Source organism: Aquila chrysaetos, chromosome 13, assembly GCF_900496995.4.
Source record: "Aquila chrysaetos chrysaetos chromosome 13, bAquChr1.4, whole genome shotgun sequence".
NCBI lineage: Eukaryota > Metazoa > Chordata > Aves > Accipitriformes > Accipitridae > Aquila > Aquila chrysaetos.
In genome coordinates, this window is record NC_044016.1 from 25,463,300 (window position 1) to 25,476,999 (window position 13,700).

At 44.3% G+C, this 13,700-nt stretch overlaps 1 protein-coding gene across 1 annotated transcript in view; it reads left to right on the plus strand.

Moving 5' to 3' along the window:
* SRD5A2 (steroid 5 alpha-reductase 2) overlaps positions 1 to 13,487 on the plus strand; it is a 29,639-nt gene extending 16,152 nt beyond the window's left edge. Inside the window, exons 2-5 of the mRNA XM_030036013.1 lie at positions 8,189 to 8,352; positions 10,273 to 10,374; positions 11,433 to 11,583; positions 12,162 to 13,487. Of these exons, the coding sequence (XP_029891873.1) occupies positions 8,189 to 8,352; positions 10,273 to 10,374; positions 11,433 to 11,583; positions 12,162 to 12,228 (484 nt within the window). The 3' untranslated portion in view covers positions 12,229 to 13,487. The remainder of the gene's footprint in view (positions 1 to 8,188; positions 8,353 to 10,272; positions 10,375 to 11,432; positions 11,584 to 12,161) is intronic.
* Positions 13,488 to 13,700: the final 213 nt, after the last annotated feature.

The window sequence follows — 13,700 nt, forward strand, 5'->3', positions numbered from 1 at the left end:
TGTGTGGCCAGAAGTCAAGCACAGTTGCTGATTCCCTTTGACTGTCAGTCTTTGATGAAGTTGGCTTCTGCAAGTGCTGTCATCCATGGTGTCAGCCTTCCTGGGACAGAGTATCACTCTGGAGCTTCACTCGTAAATGCTGGTGTTAAGCTATTGCTTATCTGTTCTAGGGAGTTTATCATTTTTAACTCGTTCAGTTTGTGTGTAATGTTAGATGACTCGTGAGACATTATGAAACCCTGAAGTTATCGTACTGGATTAGAGCAGAGGTCCTTCACAGTCAGCATTCTGTTTTGGCTGAAGCTGATATCAGATCATTCAAAAGAAAGTGCAGTAAATGATGGTCAGTTGCCAAGGGCAGCTGCTACCTTCTGCCTCTCTTAAATGGAATACAATTTATCCCCTGAAATACGAAAATGAATACACATTCCAAACCTTTAGACTTTTTCTTCTCTTTATTAAAGGACCTGCCTGTGTCTGTAACCTGTGGTTATCCCCCTTCTTCTCCCAGTCCTACCAAGCTCTTTACTTCAATGTTGTTTCTGTATTACATTTAACAGAAATTTCTTTTCATTGCATTCAAACTTACTTCTGTTCAGTATCATGAAAACTCTTGGTCACAGCTATTCAGCTCTCCTGAATAAATTATTTTCTATTACTGTATGTTATTTTTCATCTCTAATATGTCTGTTCTTATTAATCTCCAGTCCAAATTCAGCAGCCCCAGTGGTTCAGTATGGCAGTCTCTTCCATTCCTCTTCTTATTTTGGCACTGAATGCTTCTGCATTTCTTCCATCTTTGCCTTAAATCAGTGCTGCCCAGACTTTCTGCTCACCGTTGCCCTTCTTCTCAAGAACTCCTCAAACCCAAGCATGGTGCCGTCCGTCTCAGGGTTTCCTCAGTCCTTCTCCCATCCCTTGATCAGATGTGTGCCTGCATATTTTGCCCAGGAAAGATAAGTCTGCTCTTGCCAGAAGTCTTCATCCAACCCTGAACCTGCTACTAAGAGACCACAAAGAAAGAGTGTCCCTACAAACAGGCTTCAGGTTGGATGAATTTCATAAGTGAGCCACAAATACCCCAAGGACTGTAGACTGAGCACATTTTTTTAGACAGAATACTTGGAAATGAACCTGACATGACAGATTTACTATTGTTTTATACAGCTGAATTGTAAGCTTTTCAGTAATATGTATATCTTTCTTGTTCCTTAAATTATAGTCATCAGAAGTTTGTCCAAAGATCTTTGGAGGAACATGGAAGTAGGATGTTCTGCTTGTGGTTTGGAAAGTCATAGCTAGATCTGTAAATCTGTGTGATTAAAATAAAAAGGGAGTTCTCTTGCTCCCATCACAGGCACTAGACAATGATTTAAGATGAGTTTACAAACCGGGCCTTGGACCAGCAAGTGATTACAGTTATCTGATGGTTTCATACACTCCCAGCAATGCAGAAACCAGGCACAGAGCGGCCCCCACCCCAGCGAGGAAGACGTGCCCTGCAGCTGGCAGTCACCAAGGGGCACGCACAGCCAGTGCGAACCCTCTGCACTGGTCGGCTCCACAGGCAGCTGCAGCTAGACATCAACTCCAGAAAGAAGCCCAGCTCCTGAATTTAGAGCCTTCCTTACATCAGGAGCTGAGATACAACTGCAATACTGCAGTCAAGAGATCTGTCATCTGTCCTGTACCTACAATTGGTATTACCAGAGGCTTAACGGTCAGTCTGGCATTCCTGCCTGCCAGCATTGCTGGTGTGTGTGTGACCTGGGTCGTAGCTGAGATTTTGTTCCTGAGGCTGTGCCAGAGCATGTGTCTGTGTGCACACCTTCTTAGCAAGAGGGACATGGTCCACCCTGCAGAGTACAAGTGGCTACTAATAACCTACTTGCTCTCCTTGTTTAAATACTCCTGGCTTGTTGACATTTTTGGGCTAGTGCAGAGTTTATAAGAATAAGTGGGAAAGGGCAAAGCATCTCAGGGTAAGATGTTTGAGGAGAGGAATATGAGGGGTGAGGAGGCTCTACCCCACTTTGTGACACCAGGGCATCTGTAGATGTCGTGATGAGTGAGCGTTAAAATGCTTTGTTTCACTTTTGAAAGTATATTGGGATATTTTGTTTCACTTTCCCTTTCAACTGATAGCAAGATGGCCTACTGCTTGGAACTGACATCTTAACTGTTACATTTGTTTAAACCCAATCTGGGATAATAGAAAAATTTTGAATTAGGCACAGGAAAATTGGGTGCCGGATTGTGCCCTGGTGTTGACTATACATGGAGAATAGACTTGACAGTCGTCTTCTATAAGTATTCAATGGGAGTCAGTGTAACACAACTCAAAAATAGTAAAAGTTAAAAATTACCTCAGACTGCAGTCCACAAATAGCCTACAGGATTGGGTTTAAAAAGAGAAAGTTTGTGCAGATTTTAGCACAGACTCTTCAGCAGCAGGCGTCTTTGGGATATGTCATATGATATCCGTAAGTCTCCAGAATAATTAGAGGCTTTGTGCAGGACATCACAGATATCCCAGTGTCGTGGTTTAACCCCAGTCAGCAACTAAGCACCACACAGCTGCTCACTCATTTCTCCCCCCACCCAGTGGGATGGGGGAGAAAATTGGGAAAAGAAGTAAAACTTGTGGGTTGAGATAAGAACGGTTTAATAGAACAGAAAAGAAGAAACTAATAATGATAATGATAACACTAAAAAAATGAACAACAGTAATAATAAAAGGATTAGAATATACAAGTGATGCACAATGCAATTACTCACCACCCGCCGATCGATGCCCAGTTAGTCCCCGAGCGGCAATCCCCTCACCCCCATACCCCCCAGTTCCTATACTAGATGTGGCGTCACACGGTATGGAATACCCCGTTGGCCACTTTGGGTCAGCTGCCCTGGCTGTGTCCTGTGCCAACTTCTTGTGCCCCTGCAGCTTTCTCGCTGGCTGGGCATGAGAAGCTGAAAAATCCTTGACTTTAGACTAAACATTACTTAGCAACAACTGAAAACATCAGTGTTATCAACAGTCTTCTCATACCTAACTCAAAAACATAGCACTGTACCAGCTACTAGGAAGACAATTAACTCTATCCCAGCTGAAACCAGGACACCCAGGTAGAAGTCCATCATGTCTGTGAACATCTTGAGCCTTCATCCGAGTGGTCAGGTATGCCAAGGGTGCCAGCAGCTCCCCAGCAATGTGATTCCTGTGACGACCTATGGCAAAGACTCCTATGCTGTTAATTGTCGGTGCAAATAAAACTGTTTTGAGGTTGGTATAATCTCCCCAGGTTTGGACAGCAATCTTTCCAACCTGTTCACAAGACAGATTGAAGAGAACTCCACTGTTTCATACCAGGGAAATCCTTTCAGGTCTGACTGGTCTGTAGTTAGTGTAACACAAATCACATAGTTTTGCTTATCTATCTCCTGCGGTACAGATATTTGAACAAAGAAAAGCAAAAGCATCTCCCTAAGAAGGGAGCTGCAGCAGAGTCTAGAGAGAGGCCAAATAATGATGGAGGAAATAATAATAGTCCCAAGCAGTGACAACAAGAAGGACTGGGTGAGTCAAAGGGTCAAAACTAAAAACAGAGCACCAAAGGTGAAATCAGAGCTGAGTGCCTGCCACAGTACCCATCCCTTCCTGAAAGCATCCAAGGAGCAACCAGGCAGAGGCAGGACAGGGAGAGGAAATCCGGCCTGTGCCCACCAGGGTGGTTCCCATCAGCCTTCCCTCTCCAGGAGCCCTGGACAGCTGGCAAGGCCAGGCGCAGAGGGGGAAGGAGCTGGGGAGGGTGCCCTCTGACTTAGAGAGGCCTTTGGTTGAGAAGGTACCAACAAAGTGGTGAGAAGTGCAGATGGCACCTCAGCAAGGGGGTTTTGGGAAGCAAGAGAAGGGGCTGTGACATGTGCTCTCCATGCCTTTCCCCCGCAGGAGGGGCCCGGCTCGCCCCCCTGCAGGACCCCTGGAATGATTGCGGCCGTACCCACCGCTCAGCGGAGCGTTTTCCAATGCACATCCCCAGCCGGCCGGGGAGTCAGCTCAGCGTACACGTGAGCTGTGAGGGCCCTGAAGGCATCGCCCTCACGGGGGCCTGGCTGCCGGGTCCCCCTTGGACCACCAGCCCTCCTCACCTTTTGTACATCTGGGTGGGTGTCGGGCGCCAAAAAGGACTGTCGTGGTTTCAGCCCAGCCGGTAACAAAGGACCACGCAGCCGCTCGCTCACTCCTCCCGCCCCCTCCGGTGGGATAGGGGGGAGACGGAGGAGAGAAAAGAAAAAAACTGGAACCTCGAGGGTTGAGATAAGGGCAGTTTACTGGGACAACGCAAAAAAAAGTTACAACAACAACGACGGTACTAATGAAAGAGTATACAAAAAAAAAAAAAATGATGCACAGTGCAACTGCTCACCACCCGGGACCCGACGCTCCGCCACTTCCCCCACCGAAAGTCGAGAGAGAGAGAGAGCAGGAGAGCCCTCCCCCCAGCCCACTCCCCATATATATACTGAGCATGATGTCACATGGTATGGAATAGCTCCTTGGCTAGTTCAGGTCAGCTGCCCCGGCTATGCCCCCCCACCTCCCAGGTTCCTGTAAAAATTAACTCTATCCCAGCTGAACCCAGGACAGTGGGACAAGTGAGGAACCGGAGCGTGTGGAGTCCAGACCCTGTGGAAACAGTTCTCAGGCACCATTCAGCACGTTGGTTCATCCTCACCAGGGGATCCTCCTCCAAGGGGAGCCGAAAAAATCCCAGCAGGGACCCAGAGCAGCTCTGGTCAGAAGTCCATAACTCTCTTCTGGAGGCTGGCCAGCATCACAGGGGATGGGCCAAGGCATTCAGACAGTGCCCCGGCATGGGTAGGACAAGCTGGGTTATGGCCAGCACCTCCTTCAAAGGGAAAGACACCTCATCAGCCCTGCCTGCTATTGCAGTATCTCTGATTCCTGGCCTCTAGTTCATCCCAGTTAGGCCCAGGAGAGGGCCTGGTGGCAGAGGGCTAGATGGGCAGATACAGCAGTAGGCTGGTGTCCCACAGGGTGATGTGGTGCATGGGTGGGAGTGAGCCAGGTGCCCCCCATCCCCAGCTGCCAGCCCTGAGCTCTTGACCCAGTTGCTCCAGGTGTAAAACACCTCATGAGCACTGGAAACACCGCGAGTTTCCAGATGGGAAAACATGAGCTGCTACTATCTGAACTACTGCATCTGGGGCCTGGAGAGGAGAAGACACAGCAGCAGCATAAACATCTCCAATCAACAAGCAGTTGGAGGAGAACTGAGAGCCCACCCTTAGTGGATTACGGTAACATTTGTGAAAAGATTTCCACCTTCTGTGGCAAGAAGAGCAAACCTATAGTTTCCCCAGTTTGGGTGAGGGTCTCTGGAGTTTTCAAGGAACTGGACTAATACCTTTAAGATGAAATTTGATGCAACGTCAAATGATTTTCTCTTCAAAACTTGTTCTTCTGGAAAATAAATGATGGAAAAGAAGATTAATAATTTATTATTCACTCATTTAAAAGAAGCTGTTGGCAATGGTTTAGTCAGATGCAGTGCCTTTGGCCAGCAAAAATAATAAAGGAATAAAGGATTAGTCATCAATACTGCACTGAAAGAAAAAGGTCAAATTTATCATTGGTCTAAATCCAAAATGCCAGTTTTTGTTCTGTTATTCTAAAACGGTGGCCTTCAGTGCCCCTTTGATTTTCACACTGCAAAATAATTCTAGCAGAGATGCAGACTCCTCCATGGAATATTTAAACCTATTAAATGTCCCTGCTTTATCTCAGCTGCTTTTTCAAAACCCATCAGGAATAGTTTGTGTACCCTCAAGTAGCTATGTAGTACAAGCTGACAAGCACTGTATTAAAACAAAGACTTAGGGCATTTTTTGGATACAGAGAAACGAATCCAGCCTCTGGATTTACAGACCCAAGCAGATTTCCTTGGAGAAGTTGTTCCACAACAAAGATTCTTGGATGAATTCCTGACTTGGATTTTCAAACTGCTATGAGGCAGGATTTCAGCAATGCCAGGATTTCACTGCCTCAACACCCCCCACCCCCTCCCGCAATGCCTCCTGGCTCCCCTATGATTGTACTTATAATTTGCATGCTGGTTCTTTCTGTCGTGCATCCACTGCATCCATGGTAGATAGGTCTACGGCTGATTTTTGCCCTCCTGTTACTGCAGGACAAGTCACCTTTCAAGGACCTATAACATTTATCCTGCAACAGCAGCATTGGGAAGCACCACAGCAATAATCAACTTTGCTGGGAGCTGAGAAATGCCAGCTCATGCTAGAAACTTCTGTTTGCATCAGGTGTAAAAATGAAGAGACTCTCAAACATAACTGGTTTTGACAAAGGATAAAGCAGGGCGAGTCCCACTCCAATCTGCTGTATAAATTTTCCTCCTAAATTAACTTTGTGCAGTTTGATATTATTCTCTCTTCTATACAATTTGCTTTTTCCAAGCTTCCATAAGCAAGTTTCCCACTTTTTCTCATGGCTGTTCAGGTCCAATTTGTCAATATTACTTCAACAGGCAGGTTGGACTGCTAAAGCTGGCCTTGCCTACTTGTAACTCCAGCATCCCATTCCCGAAGGGCAAAACCGATAATTGTTGGTAACATTACTCCAAAAAGCATTCCTTTCTATACTGTAATAAATATGACAAATGTGATACCACTGTCTAAAAAATATTTTTGCATACCTCTTAGATTTCACTATATTTAGAAATATTTAGAACTTCTGCACCACAACTGCCTTAATTGCTGGAAATCTGGCTTACCTTGCTTTGGAAAGCAGTGAATACATTAACATGTTGTTGCTTGTACTCTGCTTACTCACTTTCAGACACACTCAGTACGATTTAATCTAGATTTATAATGTGATGAAATTTTATGCCTCAGCTTGCTTAAGTTGATATTGGCAACCTGGAATGTGGATTACTTATCAACAGTGCTTACATACTGATATGATGAGCACCATCCAAAGCCCAACAGGGCAAAAGAAAGAAATTAAGAGTGTAGATTTTATAACATGCAGAACTTAATTGGCCAGGTAAGAAAACACCTAACAAATATGAATATAACTTTTCCATTTCACTCTCCCAGGGATGATATGGATTGTCCAATGTGTCAAGAGGGATACACCCACCTGAACCAAAGATATGTGAAAATTAAAACTATACAAGCACAGACTATTTGCTCCTACACATGTTAATGCTAGTGCTAGCACAGCTTTTGTCTAAGGAAGCCCTAGGTGCTGGAACGGCATGGAAATCTTGGTGTTTACCATATTAAACTTAGGTTTTTAGCTCTTCTTATTTTAAAGAAAAGTTTGAAAGCATGAGGGAGAGGCAGGGACTGGAGGCAAAGCAGCTCCTCCAAGCAGCCAACAACATTGCTCTGCCTCTGCGTTGAAGCGTCCAAGTGGAGCAGGACAGAGCAGCTGTGTGTTGGGGATGAGCAGAGGTCTCTGGGTGGAGCAGGAGAGTCTGGGAAAGGGGATTACACCTCAGGCTATACACTGCAGGGGATGAGAGAGCCAGAGGGGTCTCAACACTGCCTTCAACTCCATCTGGCACCATGGGCTAAAGCCCTCAGTGATTGGTCCTCGTAGTGGGAGCAGAAACATCTTCTCCATAACAAAGCTCCTCCACAGTGCTTGTGGCATAGCAGTGCTCATTTTGGGAATCAATATTGCAATTAGTACTGCCCTGCAATACTTTGGTTTGAACATCAGCATGCGCATGTGCCTCCACAGCATCCTTTGCTCAGCCCTCTGCAGCATTACAGCAAAAGGCAGCCAAGGTCTTAAAACAAAAATGCTGTTTGTGGGCAGAAGTTCCTCATTTTGCCAACAAGGGAGAAGGAAGGCAGAGAGACATTTCCAAGGCGGCAGTGACTCTGGACGAGATTTCTAGCTTCCCCGCTTGTGTTCAGTCCTGAAGGACCAGAAGAATGAGGGTATCTATCTGCAGTATTTTTTGTTCCCATTAGTTGCTGATCTTATTTTGTTACAGTTGTTTTCTTTTTTTTTTTTATCTTTATTGACCTTTTTTATATTTTGTGTTTTGTTAAAGTTTTTTTCCTACAGCAGAGAAATTGCAAATACAATGTTATCATGAGTAATGTGCTGACTTTGTTTTCTTATTTACCTTAGGACATTTATTTACCCCTTCTTCACTAGAGGCAGACCTTTCCCACTGCAATTGCTTTTCTTTGGCATGTTATTCTGTATCTATAATGGCTTCCTCCAGGGGTACTACCTGATTTACTGCGCTGAATATCCAAACGATTGGTGCACCGACATCAGATTTACATCAGGTAATTACAGCTGCAGGATTCCCAAGATCTAATCTCCAAGCAATTTGTAAGCATTTTGAACTATGTCCTAATCTTTACTGAACATGTGAGTCAAATCAGTTGTGATGGAAATCAGCATAAAACCTGCCTGCTGGCCCAGATAAAACAAATAAACGTGCAGTGACTTTTTTTTTTTTGCTAGGCAGCCACCATTGAAGGCTTATGATGTTATGTGTTAGTCTCAAATCACAAGCCTTGGTTTTACTCACACTGCTCCAGAGTCTCCTGCTGCTACAGGCTGCGGAGATGCGATCTCAGGCCTCAGCTGAATGGGGATGTGCCCTTGCTCAGCCAGAAGTGTCCACCAGCAGTGGCTGTGTGCAAGGGCAAACTGTGGCTTGGTTTTCCCTGCCAGGGAGCTTTGCACTTGATGCAGCTATTCTGACTGAGAGTGAAAAGAAGGGCAAAACCCCAGCATAAATGAGGCTTTAGAGACAAAGGGCTCTTTTTTCTCATGTAAGGCACATGGGAAGATTAGAGATCACGCACAGCCTCGTTGTATGCTAATATGGTTCCTTTATATTCCTTAATAGCCTAGCTGAATTTTACCCTGTAAAATCCCTGAGAGAATAACTGAGCAAGAGCAGCTAGGTGGCATTACACATTTGGTGCAGCACAGAGAATGTTCTTTAAATGCACATATAGAAATTAAGATTAACATGGAGGTCTGAGGAAATGTTTTGGATATGACAAGTACAAAATAACCAAGCTACTTTCTGTACCCTGTTTCAGGCTGTGGATGCAAGTTCAGTCTTTTCAGACAGCATCACATATTAAAAAATCCTGGACATTGTTTAGGAAGAGCTCCCATACCCAACAAAGAAAACACCACATCACATAATTTGTATGATAAATAAAATATGTATTTAATGAAAAAAAAAAGGAAATCAGCTTTAGCAGTACTTGAAATATTAAAGAAAAAGCAAACGGTATATTCTTGCTCTACACTCTTACCAACTTTCTGTTGCTACTGGAATTGTTGAGGTTTTATCAGCACTTAGTCTTTTTTCTATACTTCATAGCACATACCAGCTCTATTTCTTTCTGTGCTTCCCAGTCATTATCAGAGGTGGTTTTCTCAGAGCCTAATGTGGCGTTAAATGTAGGGCATGTCACCTGCAGAGTTTCTCAATCAAATGCCTCTCGATTTTCAGCTAAATGGAGTATGGTCAATGAATTATTCTGGCCAGAAGCTGTCAGCATCCTTCAGCGAGTAACTGCTCCATATGCATGCCCATACCTCTGTCCAAGCAGCCTTGCTGGCAGTGGACTGAGCTGTGCTGAGATGTAGGTTCCCTTCCCGGCTCCGGTGATGTGCTGGATAAGTTTGTGTTCCCTGTGCTCCTCTTTGCCCAGCTGTAAAATGGGAGTAATGGTACTTGCCTACAGCTCAGTGGTTACTCTGCAGTAACGTCCACAACTGTGGTGGGCTGGCCTCAGCCAGCAGTGTCAGTTGGGTACTTTGTCCCCTCCCTTGATGTTCAATAAATGGTGACTATGGCCAGCTGGGAAGTTCAGCTTTTTCTCACACCAGCTGAAAGTGCTCTGATCTCACCAGCAAAACAGCGTGCTCAGGATGGTCATCATTTTGTCCAGAGTTGCTTCCCACACTGAAGCTATCCAATGCAGGTGCTCCCGGAGGACAGGACTGTGATCCCCAAACTGACAGAGAGATACACGGTAATTTGTCACCAGTCGCATATGCTTCTCCTGTTCAGTAGCCTTCTCAGTAGCAGCGCATCTTTTGACTTGAAAAAGAATCCACCCACTTCACATTAGGTCTCCTATCTGCCTGCTCCAAAGATAAACCTCACGTATGTGCCTGAGTAGGGATAACTAGGCAGAGCTGTCTTTCTAATCCATTTCTTGTTTGTTTCTTAGGCCTCCTCTTATTTCTGCTGGGAATGGGGATCAACATTCACAGTGATCTCCTGCTGCGCCAGCTGAGGAAACCCGGGGAAGTCACTTACAAGATTCCTCAAGGTATATTCTTCTTATCCCCCACCTCCTTGGAGAAAGTAGGGCAGCAGGTTAGATAATGTTTTCTGACTGAATTCACAGCAAAGCAACAACAATAGCAGAGATGCCAGTATCGCACAGGTACTCAGTTCAGGTGTCCCTCTGAGCTGCGAGGACTAGTGTGAGCTGGCTGCAGACAGTCCATGAGAAGCAACAAGAGTATCTGGAAAACATGAGCTGTGAGGAGAGGTTTTAGGAAATGGGCTGGGTAATTTAGAGAAGATTGAAGTGGGACATAGGAAGGGGATTTTAGCCTTGTAAACAGCAACTGCAAAGAAGGAAATATTCTTCTCCATGCCCAGGAAGAAGAAGTAGGGGACTTCTTACACTGCAAAAGGGAGGTTCAAATTGTAAAAATTGGGGAAAAAAATAACACTAAGGATGCAAGGTGCAGAATTTCCTTTCCATCTCCTTCAAGGTGGGGCTTGGTGAGGAAGAGTAGCTGTGGGCCAGAGCCATGAACCAGGAAATGTCTAGCTCTGTAGAGCAATATGGACGGGGATCCAGGAGTTTCCTGGTTTTGGTGTTGACTCCTTCTGCTGGCTTGTTACAGATGGTAATATCTCTCCCCCAGAGTTTCTCACTTCCAATCCTTACCTGCCTGTTGTAGATGTTGTGATTTGCAAGCTAAGCTGCAAAACTGAGATCCAGATTTTGCATTCCGCAAAGGTAGTGGAGTTGCAAAATATTTTTGGGGCCTGAAGAGAACTGACTAATGTTAATAATTTTAATTTAAATCTAATAATGGGATTTCTTAAGTCCTTTTCCAAATAAAAATAAATTATTGTGAAAGTGCTGAAAGCCTCTGGGTTAGAATCACCTTTGATTCTTGTACTTGTACACGAATCTTGTACAAGATCCTCCTTTGGCATGGCCCCACTGGCTTCAGGGCAGTAGGTTTAGGTTGCTGTTATGGGCTATGAATAAGAAAGGTAGCATATTCTGCTGCTGACTTTATGGGAAAGAACTTTCCATGTGCACGAGATGACTGTAAAAATTACCTATTTTGTCTGTTGATGCAGGGGGACTGTTCACCTACATTTCTGGAGCCAACTACTTTGGAGAAATTGTGGAATGGTTTGGTTTTGCCATAGCAACCTGGTCCCTACCAGCCTTCGCCTTTGCCTTTTTTACTCTTTGCTGCATTGGGCCACGTGCTTATCACCACCACAGGTATCAAACTGCTTCTTGCCATATGCTGCTGCTTGCTCTTGGAGTGCTGTTTGCAAAATACCAGGGAGGGACAGAGGAACAGAGCCAGGACTCAAGATAAAATTGAAATTTAATATGATGTACATGAAGTGTATCGGTTTATTCGTGACTGGGTGAAAGTAAGGCAGTTGGCTGGAGCCCATGTTGAGTTAAGTGGGCCTGACAGTCATTTAATCTGACATGAGTTACATCACTGCTTCCGCTGTGTTATAGCCTCTTTTTATTGAGCCTTGTAAATGTGAACCTTTCCTAAGGGTTCCTTTGCAACCTCTGCAGTCCTTTGGAGTAGGTATGGTCCCCTGCTCTGAATTCCTCAAGTTTCTACTTTAGGTCTGCTAGAACCTTAACAGTATTATCAGCTTTCACTTAATTAAATAACCTGGTGTAAATAGTTTCAGAACGCTCTTTTGCAGCGTAACACACAGAGGTTACAAAGCAAGGAAGTTTGGAGGAGTTTTAAGGTTCCTCAGCTGAGCTGTATTGAAACTGTGCAGTTTCCTTGTATATGCAGGTTCACTCTCTTGCTTATTTTCTTTCAGGTACTATCTCAAGACATTTACGGACTATCCAAAATCAAGGAAAGCCTTGATTCCTTTTGTTTTTTAATGATTGAAATATGGACTCTGTGTTATGTTTATATAGGGCTTTTTTCAATTCCTAGTTTTAATGTTAGGTCTGACTATAATAATTGTACAAATGATAACCTGGGGTTGTAACAGACAAGAAGGTAATCTGGAACTGAAGTTCTTGTTTTGAATTACAGGGGAAATTGCAGATAGTTGTGGGCAAAGGGACTCCCCAAAAAACATGTTTGCTTGTCAGCAGAGTTCTGCCTATGGAAAATAGGTATATAACTGCACTGACATCAGAGAAAAAGCATTGGCTAAAAACTGATGCAGAAAAGTAGAAAGTAAGACCATGACTTCAGAAGAAGTCTTCAGCAGCCACTCCAATTTATAGCACTTCTGCAGCTGCTTCTTCCTGCCTCCATACCATAGCACATGTGCCCTTGCTCTGCCGGCACTGCTGTAGGTTTTGCCACAATTTAAAAGAGTAGGGGGTCTCCTTTGCAAGGAAAATAACTCAACCCATTATTTTTCATCTAAAAGCCATCTTAGCTCCCAGAACCATAATGCAACAAGAGGATAGTTCTGCTGGCACAAGGCTGGGAGCAGTGTGCCATGGTACGGAGGCGATGCGAAGTACGTGGAGACGGATGTATCTTAAGCCAGCACTCACAAGCACAATGTCTGTGTTCCTTCCTTAAGCAATACTCTCCTCACTGTCAGATGATTAATCTTCAGCCATCAGGGTTTTTTTTTAAATTTACGTTGTTAAAGCAATTGCAGCTCCATTAGGAGTTTTTTTCTCTTGCAAATCCAGAGCTCTTTTCAGAATAAAAAACCTGTCCACTCGAAACCACCCAATTGTTATTCATAAAAAGACTTGAGATGGTGATGTATGACAAAAACTACAACAAATAAAAAGCTCTGTGTTGAAGAAAATGTTCTCCAACACTGGCGGTACATTTTGTCTACGGAAAACATTTTTAGATACTTGTATTAGAAAATGATAGAGAGATATTATTGAATTTTCACAAAAACACAGGATGGCTCTTCTTTATTTCAGAATATAGTTAGGAATTTTCCAAAAAATGTCATTAATCCCAATAGGAAGAGACATCCCCACAGATGCTGGTAGTTTTATTTACCCTTTAGAGCATAAAATCCTGCTAAGAATTATGCTGAATAGCTGGAAAGAAAAAGACCAGACCACACATACTAAACATACTACCTGCTGCTGGAGTAACCTGATTGACTGTACACCGTTTTCTCCAAAACACAATAAAATTTATGTAAAACACAGACCCGTGCTAGCCTATAACTTACTGTTTGCCGAAACAAGTCTCTGTGATATTGCTCACCAGGTCCTGCTCATGCTGGCTTCCTCCTTTTGGGCAAACTCTCCCTTCTTTGCTCATGTTATTAATTGTCTTCATCACCGAAGAGCAGAGCAGCTGGCTGAGGCTGGGTCCCATTGCACTAGTCCCTGTACAGCGCACAGGAGAGCCAGACCCT